This window comes from Pelophylax lessonae (genome assembly GCF_965119305.1).
Source record: "Pelophylax lessonae genome assembly, chromosome: 10".
Lineage (NCBI taxonomy): Eukaryota > Metazoa > Chordata > Amphibia > Anura > Ranidae > Pelophylax > Pelophylax lessonae.
The window spans coordinates 169,056,937-169,072,777 of NC_138777.1; the positions used below are offsets into that span (position 1 = coordinate 169,056,937).

Sequence of the window (15,841 nt, forward strand, 5' to 3'; positions counted from 1 at the left end):
GTCTCCCTTGATGGTGTTTAATGTTTTTTCAGGTGGCTCTCATCTTGTTCTGATGAGTCCTATGTTGCCTGGTTGGCTATGGTTTAGCCTTGGGGAATTATTTTTCTGCTGTTCCCACCCCTCATTTTTATGGCACTGCTTTGGGACATCCCTGCTGATATGAAGATCAGAGACTGCGTCCGTCAATGAACGATAGAGAAAATTGGATTTTTGTCTTGCCATAAAATCCTTTTCTCCGAGTTTTTAATTTGTAGGGATTTCCTCTTACTGTTTTGGCTTTGGGAAAGAAGTGAAGGCGCTCCCTAATGACAAAGCTGCCTTTTTTTTTTTTTTTTATTGGGGGGGGGAAACTGTTAATATATTTTTGTGATTTTTAAAACTATTTTCATTTAATATTTGACCTTTTTATAAAGAGGATTTGTATTTACTTAAGTTAACTTGTAATTTTTATATATATATATATATATATATATATATATATATATATATATATATATATATATATATATATATATATATACACACACACACACACACACACACACACACACACACACACACACACACACACACACACACACACACACACACACACTACGTGTGTCCTGTGAAAGCAGCTTCCCTTTGACTGGTATTCTAGTCATCTTTTTTTCTTTTGTATTAATACATATGCTGCAGGGACCGCACAGACCTAGTGAGTTGGCATATTTCTACAGTATAAACCATTTAACTTCTTCTTTTGTTCTTTAGCACTAAATATGACAGGGATTATAATTCCTTCCTACCTGTATCCATCCCAGCATGTCATGAGATAAAATACTGAACGGTTTTATGAGTAAAATGCCTCACATTTTGATGACATAACTCTGTTTTATTTTAGTTGTGTTTGTGTGTTGTTTTTTTTTTGGGGGAATTGCAAAAAAAATGAGTGACAAAATCTGAGTTATTTTATCTCAGATTTTAAGAGTAAAATAACTTGTGAATTGAGCACCCTGTGAGGAAAGGAGAGCCGATAACCTGCAATCTTGACAGGGCACATTTACACTGATCATCATTGCCCTGATATTCAGTGCAGCCTCACCAGTGCCCATCAGTGCAAAAGAAAAGTTAGTGATTTGCAAAATGAATGCAGAAGTAAAGTTACTTATTTGCAAAAATGTATAACAAACTAAGGAAAACGTGTTTGTTTTTTTGTTTTGTTTTTTTTCCAATTTTCGGTCGTCTTTGTTTAGCAATAAATTAAACAGAGGTGATAAAATACCACCAAAAAAAAGCTTGGTTTAAAAAAAAAAAAGATACAAATTTAATTTGGGTACAGTGTTGCAGGATCACACAATTGTAATTCAAAGTGTGACAGCGCTGAGAGATGGAAATTGGACTGAGCAGAAAGGGGGTGAAGTGGCCAGTATTGAAGTGGTTAAAAACATGTTTGGTATCGCTGGACACAGAGTAAGACCAATAATTCTTGGGCCATCATTCATAGTTAAAGTAGTTGTAAAAAAAAAAAAAAAGAAAAGAGGACTCCTGTTTCCTTGAAGCAGATTAAACAGCACAGTGCGTGTGATGTCTTATCTGCCCCTCTCCTCTGTAAGCTGTAAAAAAAACCTGGCTGATCCTGACAGTTCCTGTGTCCCCCTCTGTGTGCTGACCACGATAATCATGGCTTCTGAACCCTGATTACCGTGATCAGTTTACCTACCGCCGTCATCAGCTGCCCCCCCCTTTCTGTCAACAAGTGTGTGCGCACGCCCCGTCTGCGCGCCCCTCCTCCTGATGCTACTAGTGGTTTTGTAAACTTTAACCACTTCTGCACTGGAAGGATTTGCCCCCTCAATGACCAGGTCATTTTTTGCGATTCGGCACTGCATTATTTTAACGGACAATTGCACTGTCATGCAACGCTGTACCCAAAAAAATTTGATTTGATTCTAACTGTATGGGAGAGGGACTTGTGAAATGACCACAGAGACCTGTGATCCTATATAGAACGATCACTGGTGCTCTGTGATAATTCCAGAGAGAACAGCAGTCAGCTGTGCCCCATGGATCGCCCCCAGCACCCATACGTCGATTTGCGCAGCCGAGCCAGCCTTCCACAGTATATATGCGGCCGGCGGGCGGTCAGCAAGCGTTAAAAAATGTCACTGCCCGCCCCTCTCTTTTATGCAGTCATAATGCACAGCATAAGTGTTTGTTTGAAACAAAGCCTGTAAATCCCCTCTTTCTGATATCTTCAGGCCGATTTACATGACTCCCGGCCGCTCTCTTCTACGTCTAAGGGCTACAGTAGGAGGGGATTAGCAGCCAGCACAGCGGTCACGCTTGGTTAATTTACTATTTGTGTTCCTTGAAATCAACTTTTAGTGAATTGTTTGCAGAATTGTGTTTGATAAATATAAGCTTAGGTCATGGGACATAAAAAAAATTTAATTAAAAAACCTGTTTAGCAATCAGCACAGCCACTGCCTGATTACCCCTTACACCACACAAATCGTCAAATATATAAAGAGAATATAAATTTGTATATTTGATGATTAAATATAGGGTTGCTGCATGCACCATAAAGTAGTTCACTCCACTCCCCAGTAAATAATGCAATGAAAGATGCCGCGCAACCCAGAAACCTTCACTATGACTTAATAAAAAAGTCCAAAACATAAAGTTCACAGTAGTGAGGTCTTCTGCTAAATTATCCATGTGTACTACCAAATTAACCATGTATCCCCTCCCAATATCACCATGCACCAACGTCTACTACAACCGATCACCAGTGCTACTCATGCATTCCCCTCCCGTGAATCATAAATGCTCACCTCCAGCCTAGACCCTAATGGCTAGTCAAGGGTCATGGGCGCTTTTGCCCCCTTCCTGGGCTGCAAACAGGATGGCTCCAAGTTCACTCCATCACAGATGGCTCCCACTGTTCCATGGATCCTCCACTCACATAAGAAGTGTTATTTCATTCATGAAACAATAGTGTGCTTTCCCTACTGTAAAAACTTGTATTCAATACTTAAAATGACTCATGTCCATGAACACACGGTGCTATGTACAACGCATATAAAACACAGGCAGCTCTGTCTCACCCCCTCCACTGCCAACATCAAGATGGTCGCTGACTGACCCCGCTCCACGCCTTTTACACGTCAGGCCCAATCAACGGGCTGCCTCAGTAGGAATATGCGTTTTGATTGGGTTGAAATATTTTTATAATTATCAAGCCATGGGCATGCTGTATGGAACAGTCAGTCAATTCTGGAGCAATCATTTGGATTTTTTTAAAATTTTGAAAAAAATCAAACAAGCACTTAAAATCAACGTGTGTATGGCTAGCATACAGTTACGACGATGAAAAAACATACATGATCCTTTTTCTAGGAGAGTAGGGCACCACATAATGACAATTGGCAAGCAGAGCAGGTGCATTGCCGTTTTTTGTGGTCATGCACAGTTTAGCGTGCGTTGCCACAATAAACAAGTGTTTTTAGGTCCATCAGACTTTACATGACTTTTGCCCATCCAATAGCCTCAGCAATACCACAGTTTGTCTTGATGGGTTTCTTTAGCATCTTTGAGCACGTTTGTCTGGTAAAATCTCATTTTGATTTACCCTAAAATATGTAGTGTGATTGGCCAATTTATGTAGTTTTTCACACTATAGTCAGTTAATTTTACATACTTAAACCTCAAACCCCAGTCAAGTGTGAAATGTTCCTGTTGTTCTCCATTTTGCTGCCTTTTTATTCTCACTGAGATTTTATTGTTTTTTGCAGAACACCTTACTTTGCTTCGTTGTTAATGGAGTGTTTAAAGGTGAGTGTTAATACATAAATGACTACAATCAGCATACTAAAACAATCTCACTTTCTAAAGGATGCTGTCTTTTTTGTTTCTGTGGCTCACGGTCTCTTTCAAAAGTCTTTGATTTTTGTGGGAAGAATTTGCAATTTTTAGTGTTATGTGATGCAGAATCTATTTGGTATTGAAGTGAAAAATTAGTGAAAAACACAGCCACAAGTGCTTTGTATTGTGTATCTGGTTTCTGTTCATGCCCACTAAAATGGAACCCTACCAGGCATCTTCACGTACTACTGCTGCTTTTGCAGGTTCCTCGTACATTTCCTCATCCCGTGCCTTTCTGCAGCCCTCCACTGCCTCTAGCGTCTCTAAAACCAGCCTAACCTCAGTTTACCTCCCGCCTCTCCAATGCCATTCTCTCAAAAGCTGCTTTACAAGAGCTGTCTTGAGGTAAACCCCAGTGATGACATCTCCTCACCTGCTGCTATCCAGCTGGATTGGGCTGACACTGCCAGGTTGTCCTGAGCTTTGGCCAAGCCTCCCCACCACACATTCCATATACAGTACATATTCATACTGACTGTCTTTCTGGATTACAACATTGTTGTTTTACACAGATTAGAATCCCCTGATTCTGGGCTGCCTATCTAGCCAGACGGTGAAGCCAGAGGATTAGTATGTGCAGCCCTGTGCACCCTGTCCTGTGGCCAGTCAACACAAATGTAGTAGCGGCTAGTGAATGTTTCTTCACTCCCATTCTCCCAAGACAATGAAGACATTGTTCTATGTAGAATCTGGTGCTTGCTTCATGCCTATTACTGTCTCTTTTAACCTAACGGTACGGTTTTGTGACATGCAGAGAAGATACATTTACATAGAGAGTAATGGCTATTTCTATATACAGATCACTGTGAAAATGATTGCTAATAGTGAGTTGGTATGCTAATATGCCCCCCCCCTTTTTTTTTTTTTTCCTTCAGTTGAGGGGCAATCCAATGATCCTGTACGTGCTTTCACTCGGGTATTCATAGCAGTGCCAGGAAATGAAGCGGCGGGGTGAGTATGACTCAGCATATCTAACACATTATACAAACAGAATAGCCTGTCTTATCTATACAGTATTATATCATTTGTAAAAATCCTTTTCTTCAGTAGTTCATTGGTGAAAACCGCTCTTGCTTCTCATGTGGTTTTTTTATGTATCCTCAACCAGTTGCCACAGTTAATGTTCTTTGTAAGGTTGCTGCAATGAACAGTCTCAGATGATACACAGGGATGAAACAAATCTCCCTACATGGGGTTTACATGTATATCTGCTGTCTTCCACTTGCTTTATTCTTTAGAAAGTTCACATCGTTTTAGAATCTGTTCTTCCTGTTTCAGCTGTGGGAGTGGAGTCCTGGCATAGACTGTGTGACAGGTGATTGGAGGAAAGGCAACCCCCCCCCCCCCCCCCATTTCCGCATAGGCAGAAGAATGAAGATTCTTGCATAGCTGTACTGTGAATAGACAAGCTTTCTGATAATCTATTTATAGCACCCACCCCCGACACAAATTTTCAGCTGCTATATTCTCCAATGTCAGAGCACTTGTCAGAAGTTATCATGCTGATAATGAAAGAACGGAGCAGCAGAAAATCAAAGAACTTAGTGCTTTGGAGAGAGATAATAAACACTACAGATATATGTGCCCAGGTCAAATTTCATGAATCGGGTTTACATCCACTTTAACCACTTCTGGACCTAAAGATTTTCCTGCTTAATGACTAGGCCCTGTTGTGCGATTCGACACTGCATAACTTTAACGGACAATTGCGCGGTCATGCGACGCTGTACTCAAATAAAATTGACGTCCTTTTTGTCCCACAAATGGAGCTTTCTTTTGGTGGTATTTGATCACCTGTGCGATTTTTTTATTTTTTTTTATTTTTTGTGCTATAAACAAAAAATAGAGCAACAATTTTGAAAAAAAAAAAAAAAAGAATTTTCACATTCTGCTATATAACATTCCCAAAAAAAATTTAAAATTTTTTTTTTTTAACATTTTAGGCCAATTTGTTTTCTGCTACATCTTTTTGGTAAAAAAAATCGCAATAAGCGTATTTTGATTGGTTTGCGCAAAAGTTATTGTGTCTGCTAACTACGATGTGTTTACATCAGCCCTCTGTCCTTTTCTGTCAGCGGGGAGAGATTGAGACGTGCGCACGCGCGCCCCCTACACTCTCCAGGGCGAGCGCCGTACATGTCCGGGGTTTCGCCCAGGAACGGCTGCCTGCCGCAGTACTTCTGCGGCGGGCGGTCATCTAGTGGTTAATGCAAAAGTACAGTTTTCTAAATTTGGCAATTTTTTTGTAGTGTCTCTACTATTGTTACATACTAGATATTAATCCAAATTAGTCTACTGTTGCATCAAATAAAATTGTTTTGAAACAATCATCATATGTAGGAAACCTTATCTGCATTCTTTTCACAAAAGTCAACACCTGAAGTATGAAACACAACTTTTACGAGGCTGTGATTTCTGCCAGAGAGAGGATGTTATGAAGTACTGTATAACAGGGTGACAGGATTTCTGCACGTCACACACAGCTCTTTCTGCTTTGTCAGTGAGGGGCTTGCTGCAGCTGCTAGGAGGGCACTCTCCTCCCCCTCGACAATGGATAGCAGTGAATTCAGATCCCCCTAATTAAGTCTGCCACAGACAATTTGAAGTCAGAGCAGTCTTGGCCAAAATATATTTACACTGTGATTTATTGCAAACAGTATGCAGTATCTGGGTCAGTGGCAGTGGTAGCCTGAGGAAGGGACCTGCAGGGCACTCTGCATGTATTGCTGTATACATAAGCAAAACTACAACTCCCTATTACCCCTTGCCTGCAAGCAGTCTACAGTAGTCCAATGAGCAGTTCTTTAGGTTGCCCTATGAGTGGCAGCTGTAACGTGTGTTAAAGCAGAGTTCCACACAAAAGTGTAACTTCCGCTCTTTTGCTTCCTCCCCCCCTCCGGTGCCACATTTGGCACCTTTTGGGGGGGGGGGGTTTACCTGTTTTTGACAGGTACCCTTCCCCACTTCCGGGATACGGCGTTGCAGCGCCGTCCCTTTGGAAGTTTGGCCCCCTCCTCCTTCCCCCGCTGCCAAGCCAACAGGCATGCGCATTGCGCATGCGCAGTAGGGACCCGCCCGTGAAGCAGCAAGGCTTCACTGGCGGGTTCCCTTACCAGCAATGGAAACATCGGCTGTGGTGCTGACATCGCTGGACTCCAGGACAGGTAAGTTTCCTAATATTAAAAGTCAGCAGCTACACCACTTTGACAGTCCCAAACCACTGACCACACCCTGTGCAGATAAACAGATGCCGAATAGCAGAGCGGGGTTTAAGAGAATCATGAGGTGTGGGATGACACATGATCAGGGAAGAGATATGCTGCTGTTGGCATTGCTTGCTGTAGGGCTACAAACGGATGGCGAGGTACCCCTGCTGATAGATAAAAGGCAGTAGTTACTGGCCTTTATGGCATGAAATTGCTAGCTCTTTGGTGTAAGAACACTGCAGAGGCAAAACGTATGTATCCCAGACTTCCCAGATCCTAATATGGAAACTCACAAAACAGGTTTCAGGTGTTCTTTGCTAAATCACAGGTTTTATTATCAAGAAGGTATTACACAGCAGAATTTCAACAACTGAAGACCTTAACCAAGGTCTTCTGTCTAATGCCTTCTTGGAAATCTCCAATTGCACACTAAGCACCTGGAAAATCTTATTTAAGTATGTCTATGTGGACATTACTCTTTCAAGCATCTTTTCACTACCTACGTACGTAAAGTATATTTTTAACCAAAATGTACCCTTCTCTTCTAGGCTTCTTTTGGTAAATGATCAACAATTCATAAGGAATGCAAGTACAGATGAGATTCGCAAAGCCTTTGCCACACCAGCTCCAACTCCATCAAGTAGCCCTGTGCCTGTGGTACCCCCTATACCCCAGGACATGGTGCAGGCATTCAGTCAACACTCTGGCATGAACCTTGAGTGGTCTCAGAAGTAAGTAATTCAGGCAGGGGTTGACGGTTTCTTTGCATGCTTTTCTGAATCTGTACAATCGCCATGTTCTCTCTGCAGGGTAAACAATGCTTTCCTGTTTATATTTTCTTCTCCTTTATTAAAGGACAGAGGATTCTGAGACATTTGGATTATACTGCCACCAACTGGTGGATTTGGACACTGGCAACAAAAACAGTGAATAGCCAGAATAAACCCTCCAGCTCTCGGCATGCCTTAGTTCTTTCTTAGTGTCCTAGGAGGAGTAACCTTTTCTATTCTGAGAAAGGTTTAACCTTTTTTAACCATTTTTGTCAAGATTGTCTTTAATCTCCTTATCTACACACTACATGAATTGGTCTCTTTATGCCAACTATTTTGATGGGCATATCCTTAGCAATAGCTTTTGCAGCTGGAGTGGATGATATTGGGGCCTGTCTGGAACATGACCTTCAGGCCTTGAGTTCTGCTTATGACGCATTCTATACCTTTTGTGTACTATGTTATTTGGCTACAGGGCTCTATCCAGGTCCAAAGCCGTAGCACAGACTCTGTTATGACCGTTGGTCTCCATACTTAAACCCATCTTCCGTTGGTCTCTATGGAAGGGGTAACATGCTGAGGAGTTAAGTGGTGCATGCAAACGCTGCAATCTGTTTGCGCCTATGCTAGTCACAGGAGACACACGGTTTCCACCTAGGTTATTCTTTCCTACCTCCTTCTGTGACTAATCACCTTATGCCATTGAACCTCTCCTACTTTCAGCTGCCAGTTTGTGAGTACTCAAAAAAATTTCTAGGTGTTCTCAGGTGGTCACTGTTAAGCAGTGCAACATGTCATCCTAAGCTCAAGAGGAGCAGTCCCTCTCTATTTGGTTCGCTAACAGTTCTGGGGTGGCCAGTATTCTTTCACAAGGACCTGATGCCTATAGTTTGGACGACTGTTTTCCCCTACTTTAGCCCCTACATTCTTTTAAGAGTTTTTTTCTTATCAATATAGGGTGTCACCTCCTCCTTTGCACATGGAAGGATTTCACTGCAGTTATGCAGGGCTTCATGGGCAAACTTGCAATTTTGATTGCAGACTGACCTCAGTTGGCCATAAGTGTGCCTTCCCTTAAAGGATACTTGTCTGCCATGCCTGCAGCTGTAGCAACCTCTGAGCCTCCTGTAGCAAAGGCTCATCTGGGAGTCTCACAGATGCTGGCTGGTTTTGTACCCTAAGGAGTCACAGGCAGCTGACAATTCCCAGGCTTAAAAAAAGACATATTGATTCTTACTGTCATGGTGTGTATCACCTTAAAAATTGAAGAGCAGCCTGTGCCTTCTACTAGTGCGGTTACTTGTCTAGGAACCCCAAGAAGGCTAAAGACCATTAAAACCTTTCCTGTACATAACCTTATTCAAAGCCATACTGTACAGAGACTGGAATACTCCTGGTAAATTATTCACTAACCCCCCCCCCCCCCCCCCCCAGGCTGTTTTGCCAACCAAGATCAATTCTTTGAGGAAACCTTTATCAGAAAGTCAAATATTCGCAGTTTTGATCTACCGGGGAATGAACAAATCTCATGTTAAAGGGAAACGTTAAGGCTAAATGTACACGGGACGTTTGTAAAACTCCTTTGAACACTGGAATTTAACAGCTATCTAAACGACATTTAAAACGTCCGTTGTCGCGTTTGGATGCCGCGTTCAGCGGCGTTTAGCGGGCGTTTGCGCTCAGATCCCTTTTTTAGAGGTCAAAAAATCATTCCCCTTTTTAAACAGTAAAAACGCAAGCGCTAAATGCGGGTGACCGCGTTTGGCGTTGAAACGCCAGTAAACACACGTTCTGAACATCCTGAACGCAAATAATTGCTTTCCAAAAAATGACACTGAACTCAACTGCCTCTAAATGACTGTAAACGACTCAGTGTACATGGACAGATAAGATAACATAGAGGAGGGTTCAGGGGCTGCTGAAAAAAACGCCTAACTGCTCCTAAACGTCCGTTTATCAGCAGCAGTGTACATGAGGTCTTATAGTTCATGCTGACAGCCCTTCACTATGGTGTAGACAGACTGGTTGATATCCTATAATTTTTTTCCCAAATGAGCCTCCTATCCATGAATATGCAGGGAACTATTTAAATTGTTGGACTGTGAAACAGCAATGTGAGGAAATTTATTTGCTTTTTTTGAGGGTAAACAACTCTTTAGAGCTAATTTGGACAACCTCTTAAAGGATGCCACTGGGGGGGAAAAGTACTCGCATTTCCCAGCTGAAAAAACAAAGAGTCATTAAATTCAGACATTTTTTATGTGCTCATTTATTTCCAATCGTCACCTCTACCTATGCTTTAAACCGTTCGACCCTTTAATTCATTTTTGGTAAATGCCTGATTGACCCTGATATTTCATAGGTGGTAAGATTGAATAAAGATACCAGTCCGTCTAGTTCAACCTGTGTAGGTGTGTGTGTTTTAAGTCCATACCATTTCCCATATCCCTGCATATTGCATTTGCGAAGATGCCCATATAAGATTATTTTTTAAGTTATCGACACTTCCTCCTAACACCACTAGTTGTGGAAGGAAGTTCAGAGTAAGGTTGAACCGCTATTCCTCCAATTTCATTGAGTGGCCGCGTGGCTTTCAACCTCTTGTCGGTAGTGGCAATATAATAGAAAATCCTCTGGCTGCTGTGTTGCCACTTGCTCTGCCTGTAGCGGAGCCTTTTTTTTTCTTCTTCCTAGTCAAGCGGCACTACATGCCTTTTTTTTTTTTTTTTATCACCTTGTGGGTGGCTCCAGCTGTGCCTTTTCACAGTTCTTCACCACTTACCAACCGCCTAATTAGGAATTTACGCCACTACTCTGACGTTAAATACTGGGTTTATGGCTGCATCAAAATGCCATTTCCCCAGTATTTTCTTTTCCCTTAGGCGGCTGGCTTTCAGATAAAAGTGGTCTCTTTGGCAGATTTGCGGGATCACTTTTAGAAGTGGCGAGAGATGTGCCCCTCCGCTTCCTGGGATTACATTACTAATAGCTGAGCCCAGGACCCATCCGGCGGTGGCTTGCTATCGAGTTGAGCGATGGCAAGATGGCCACTGCTCATCTCTATGCCCTTGGGAGGCCCGGAGTGACATAATTTCCAGTTATCGGGCCATGTAAACATTTCTCTTTCGTTTGACGGACACAGCCTTCTGATTCTTCTTTACCAGTGGGTTACACTGCCCCCTACAGGAGTAGGACACTAGGCAGGAAAAAGCTTGACTACGCCTATGGGCAGTCCAAGGGGATATACACCCACTCTCAGCTATAGGCTTTCAGTGTTGACCTAGTTTCTTGCTGGGATCACTGGTCTTGGCAATTTTTTTGCAGTTGGATTTCTTCTGACACTGCTTATGCCTATAGCTGAGAGTGGGTGTATACCCCCTGGGACAGCCTATAGGCGTAGTCGAGCTTTTTCCTGCCCAGTGTCCTACTCCTGTAGGGGCAGTATAACCCAATGGTTAAGAAGAATCAGGAGCTGTATCAATCAATGGAACATCATAGAAATGGATTTTACGGTAAGTCAGAAATCCCATTTTTTTTTTTATTTCCTTAAACAAAAGATATACGGGTTTCTTCTTTTTTTTTTTTTTTTTTTTTTTGCTTTTAAGGGTTGAGGAGAGATTTGGGATCTTTTTAGACCTGAGATCGTTCCATAAAGGGGACCTGTCATGTGGATGTTTATATTCCTTGCAATAGCAATAAAAGTGATCAAAACAACATTTTTTTTTTTTTTTTTTTTTAAGGGACAGTGTTAAAATTGAAAAAAGAAAAAAAAAAAGTAAAGCGCCCACGTGCTTGCGCGCAGTAGTGAACGCATATGTAGGTCACGCTCTTGTATGTAAACGGTGTTTGCGCCACCCGTGAGGTATTTCCGCGAACATGTGAGAGCAATAATTCTAGTGCCTAGACCCCCTGTGTAGCTCTAAACTGGTAACCAGTAGAAGTTTTAAAGTGTCGCGTATGGAGATTTTTAAGTACCATTCCACAAGTGCACGCAAATAAAGTATATGTTCGGTATCTGTTTACGTGACCTAATATCTTTAATATTATACAATAAAAATTGGGGTGCATATTGTTGTTTTTTTTTTTTTTTAATAATTAAAGTGTATTTTTTCCTAAAAAATTGCGTTTGAAAAACCGCGCAAAAAGCATGTGACAAAAAAGTAAACTGTAACAACTGCCATTTTATTTATATATATATATATATATATATATATATATATATATATAATAGTGTTTGGGATTTCGAAGTAATTTTCTAGCAAAAAATGCTGATTTTTACTTGTAAACAACGAATGTCAGAAAAGGGCTGGGTCCTTAAGTGGTTAAACCAAAAAAGGGGGTATTTGTCCCATCTTGGATCTGAAAAATGTAATGTCCTCATTTGGGTCCAAGAATTTTACATTGAAACCCCCAGGTCTGTCAACCTCCCTCCACCAGGGAGACTTTTCAGCACACTACATTCATTTTGTTGTTGGTCCTTTTAGCACTAAGTTTTTGTGGCTCTACCATTTGGTCTGCCTTCTGCACCCTGAGTGTTCAAGGAAGAGACAAAGTATTTTTCCTGTTGCCATCACCTCTGTGACATGTCTGAACTGGCAGCGTTCTCTTGTAAATAGGGTCGGGAGTCTTCCTTCCCCCAAAGGTAGCTACGGCCTTTCATCTCATTCAGGACATTGTCCTTCTGCCTCTCTATTCTGATCCAATACATTGGAAAATTTCCTTTCACTGTATGGATGTAGCTCGTGCTGTAGTGGATAATTTTGCAGGCACTACTTCCATTTAAAAGACAGACATTTTTTGTTATCCTTGATGGTCCCTGTAAAGGGCAACCATTTCTTGGTGGCTCAGACAGATTGTTGTTCATGCATATAGTCTTAAGGATGTAGTTTTATAGTTTTCAAATAAAGATCCCTCTACTAGATCTGTACACCTCCCTAGGCTTTTCTGCATCAGGCGCCTGTTTTCTGTTCGAATGTTATACCATGTTTAGACCTAATCTGATGCTAGCTTTGGGCACAAGGTCCTTCAGACAGCTCTTTGAGCTGTAGGTGGCCCCCCCAAATAACTTGTATTATGTGGGCCTGTTAGCATTTTGTTACTGTTGCTCGCCCTTTAGTTGGACTGCTTTTGGGGGCATCCCAATTGTCTCAGAATCCGATTTCCTTTAATGAATGAGAGAAAATTTGATTTTTGTACATACTGTAAAATCCGTTTCTTGGAGTTCCCCAATGGGATGCAGATGGCGAAAAAATGCAGACAGGGTCATTCCTTACTCTAAGGAAACTGTAACAGATATCATTTATAGACATCAAAAACTTGTTTTTTTAGAGTACAAGTCCTCTTACCCATATTTCTTTTTCCAGGTGTCTCCAGGACAATGGATGGGACTGGGAACAGGCTGTACAGATTTTTATGAGGCTAAAGGTAAAAACTTGTATAGATATTTGTAACCGGCTCAGACAATATAACTGTGTTAACTCTCATTTTGATGTTTTACAGGCTGAGGGAAAGATTCCAGATATCGCCTTTATCAAGTGATTTTGCCTTCATCAAGTGATTTTGCCATCATACACTTATCAAGTGGGCTGACTCCATAAGGAGCATATCGGCTACAGACTGAAATTTGTGGATATAAGGACCTGTTCAATTCCCTCTGCACTGAGTTATTCACTATTCCATTTTTAATACAGAATGCTTCCCACTACTGAATAGTCTGCTTGTGGTTTTATGTGTGTGTGTATATAGGTATGTGTGTATAAATACATACTCGCATACGTACTGTATACCTGAATGTTCTGTCATCATTTGTGCATTCTGTTATTTATTTGCATTGTTTCTAAATAAGGTTTACAATTCTGGCTCTTGATCATCAATTACACTAGTCTCTGACAAGGTTTCATAATTATTTACTCCATTTTGGCAGAAGCTTTACACCCATTATCCTTTTTTATTTTTTTCCTTCTATTTTTTTATTTTTTTTTTTCCTTCTATTTTTTTCTATCTATTGAAATTGGAATTCCACAAGTTAGCAAAAATATCTGCCACCAGGATTTTAGGACAGCTAGGCATCGGAAGAAAGGAGGCAGAAAAATGACAGTAAAAGTTTGTTGTAGCCATGCATTTCACCTTGAACTTGTGTGTATAAAACTGTATAATATATATATATATATTTTTTTTTTTTGGATTTCAGTGTACATAAATGTATCTCCATTGAAACATAAAAAGTATTTTTATGGGTCATGCCAAATAGCAAAGCGTCAACAAAATGAATTCCTGCAGCTTTACCCACTTTTTTATTTTTGTTTGTTTTTTTTTTCTTTTGCCATAATTTGTAAAAGGCAAAATAGGCTGTGGGAATCAACCTTGTGAAGGGGTTCTTTCAAGCTGGCTATATATAGATCGCAGTTTGGGCGGTTCAGCAGGGACTGGCCGAATTTCAATCTATGTATAGGCAGGGTGGTTGTACAGAAGTCGATCTACCAATGGTGGGGAAGTCTCCCTGCTGTCAGAATACAAAGGCATAGCGGGATTCCCTATTCACTTGAAATGTGTGAAGGTGTAATTAAGTCCTTTTTTTTTTTTTTTTTTTTTCGTGCAACCACTGGTTGAACGAAGAAAAAAAAAAAGAATATATGGGCTGCATTAAACTTGTACATTCCTTTGCAGTGAGTTACTGCACTCGCTTTGATGTGCCAACCACATGGCAACGGAAGGAAAAACATTCCTGCAGCATTTTTTAATGCAGCCCATCATAATGCAAGGCTTATGTGTTCTGCAGCAGGGGTGCGTTGCAGGCTGCTCTACTTGTGCGTTGGGTTGCTGTTCTAAACACATTGTATTGTTCATTGTGGTAAACGGCATTTTACCATCCGTTACTGCAACGCATAAGTGTGAAGCAAGCCGAAATACACTTTTTTGATTGACATATCTAAACGTGTGTATGGATATTTTTTGTTCGATATAGTGCGGTATGTGTTTGTGTGTGTGTGTGTATATATATATATATATATATATATATATATATATATATATATATATACACACACACTTCTATCCACTTGTCCAGTGGCACTAGGTACAGTGCAAGAATATGCTGGCATTCTAGCATCTGCAAATTCAGATTTTTCAGCTGGTCATTTGGGCTTATTTTAACTATTTTTGTATACATTCAAAAAAATCAATTTTGTGAAAAAGATTTGAAATGATGGGTCTCATGTATATAAACTGGGACAGTTGCCCATAGAATATCCAAAAAATATTTTTTTTTGGCATATATCCTCCAGTCTGTATGAATTTTACAGTTGCCGCGTTATTGCACTAGGCCTAGTCCTACTGGTTGGTAGTCTTTTCAATACAGTATTTGTATTCTGGTTTACTTTTTATTACATTTGAGCTAGTTTTATTAAGTCTCTGGTTACATTTTGCTTTTAGTTTTTTGTGATTTTTTTATTTTTTTTTTCTCCTTTCATAATGGGTGATTTGGAAAGTGTGTGAGTGTGTTGGAGAATTAGGAAGAACCTTTTGTTGTGTAGGACCGAAAGCTTGTCAGTTGTTTTCTCCGTTTTTGTGTGTGGATGTTGGAATAGATTGTGTGGTCTGCATATACAGATATTAACTTTTTGATAATGGTTAATGTTGAAAGGATGGTAGTGTGTGTTTGTGTTGGGACTGTGGGCCTGTGAGTTTTGAGTGGTTACATTTCCATCAGTTATATCAAACATGAGTTTTCCTATTATAACCCTTTCCCTCATTCAACAATCTCACTTTTCATTAAAAAAAAAAAAAAAAAAAAAGAGGGGAAAATAAACTAGAGGAACCTCCTTCTGAAAATAATATTTCTCTGGCTATCATGCTTGTCCTTTGGCTTTAATACTTCATGAGCCACTAACCGAAATGGTGCAAGTTAGGAATTCTAACCTTCTTCTTATCTGCATACTTGTGCCAGGTCAGTGACTCAAAGAA

General features: G+C 40.6%; 1 protein-coding gene across 1 annotated transcript in view; it reads left to right on the top strand.

Moving 5' to 3' along the window:
- The window catches only part of NXF1 (nuclear RNA export factor 1), a 90,640-nt gene extending 77,211 nt beyond the window's left edge, over positions 1 to 13,429 (top strand). Inside the window, exons 17-21 of the mRNA XM_082271079.1 lie at positions 3,774 to 3,813; positions 4,779 to 4,854; positions 7,658 to 7,840; positions 13,243 to 13,303; positions 13,379 to 13,429. Coding sequence (XP_082127205.1) covers positions 3,774 to 3,813; positions 4,779 to 4,854; positions 7,658 to 7,840; positions 13,243 to 13,303; positions 13,379 to 13,417 — 399 coding nt within the window. The 3' untranslated portion in view covers positions 13,418 to 13,429. The remainder of the gene's footprint in view (positions 1 to 3,773; positions 3,814 to 4,778; positions 4,855 to 7,657; positions 7,841 to 13,242; positions 13,304 to 13,378) is intronic.
- Positions 13,430 to 15,841: the final 2,412 nt, after the last annotated feature.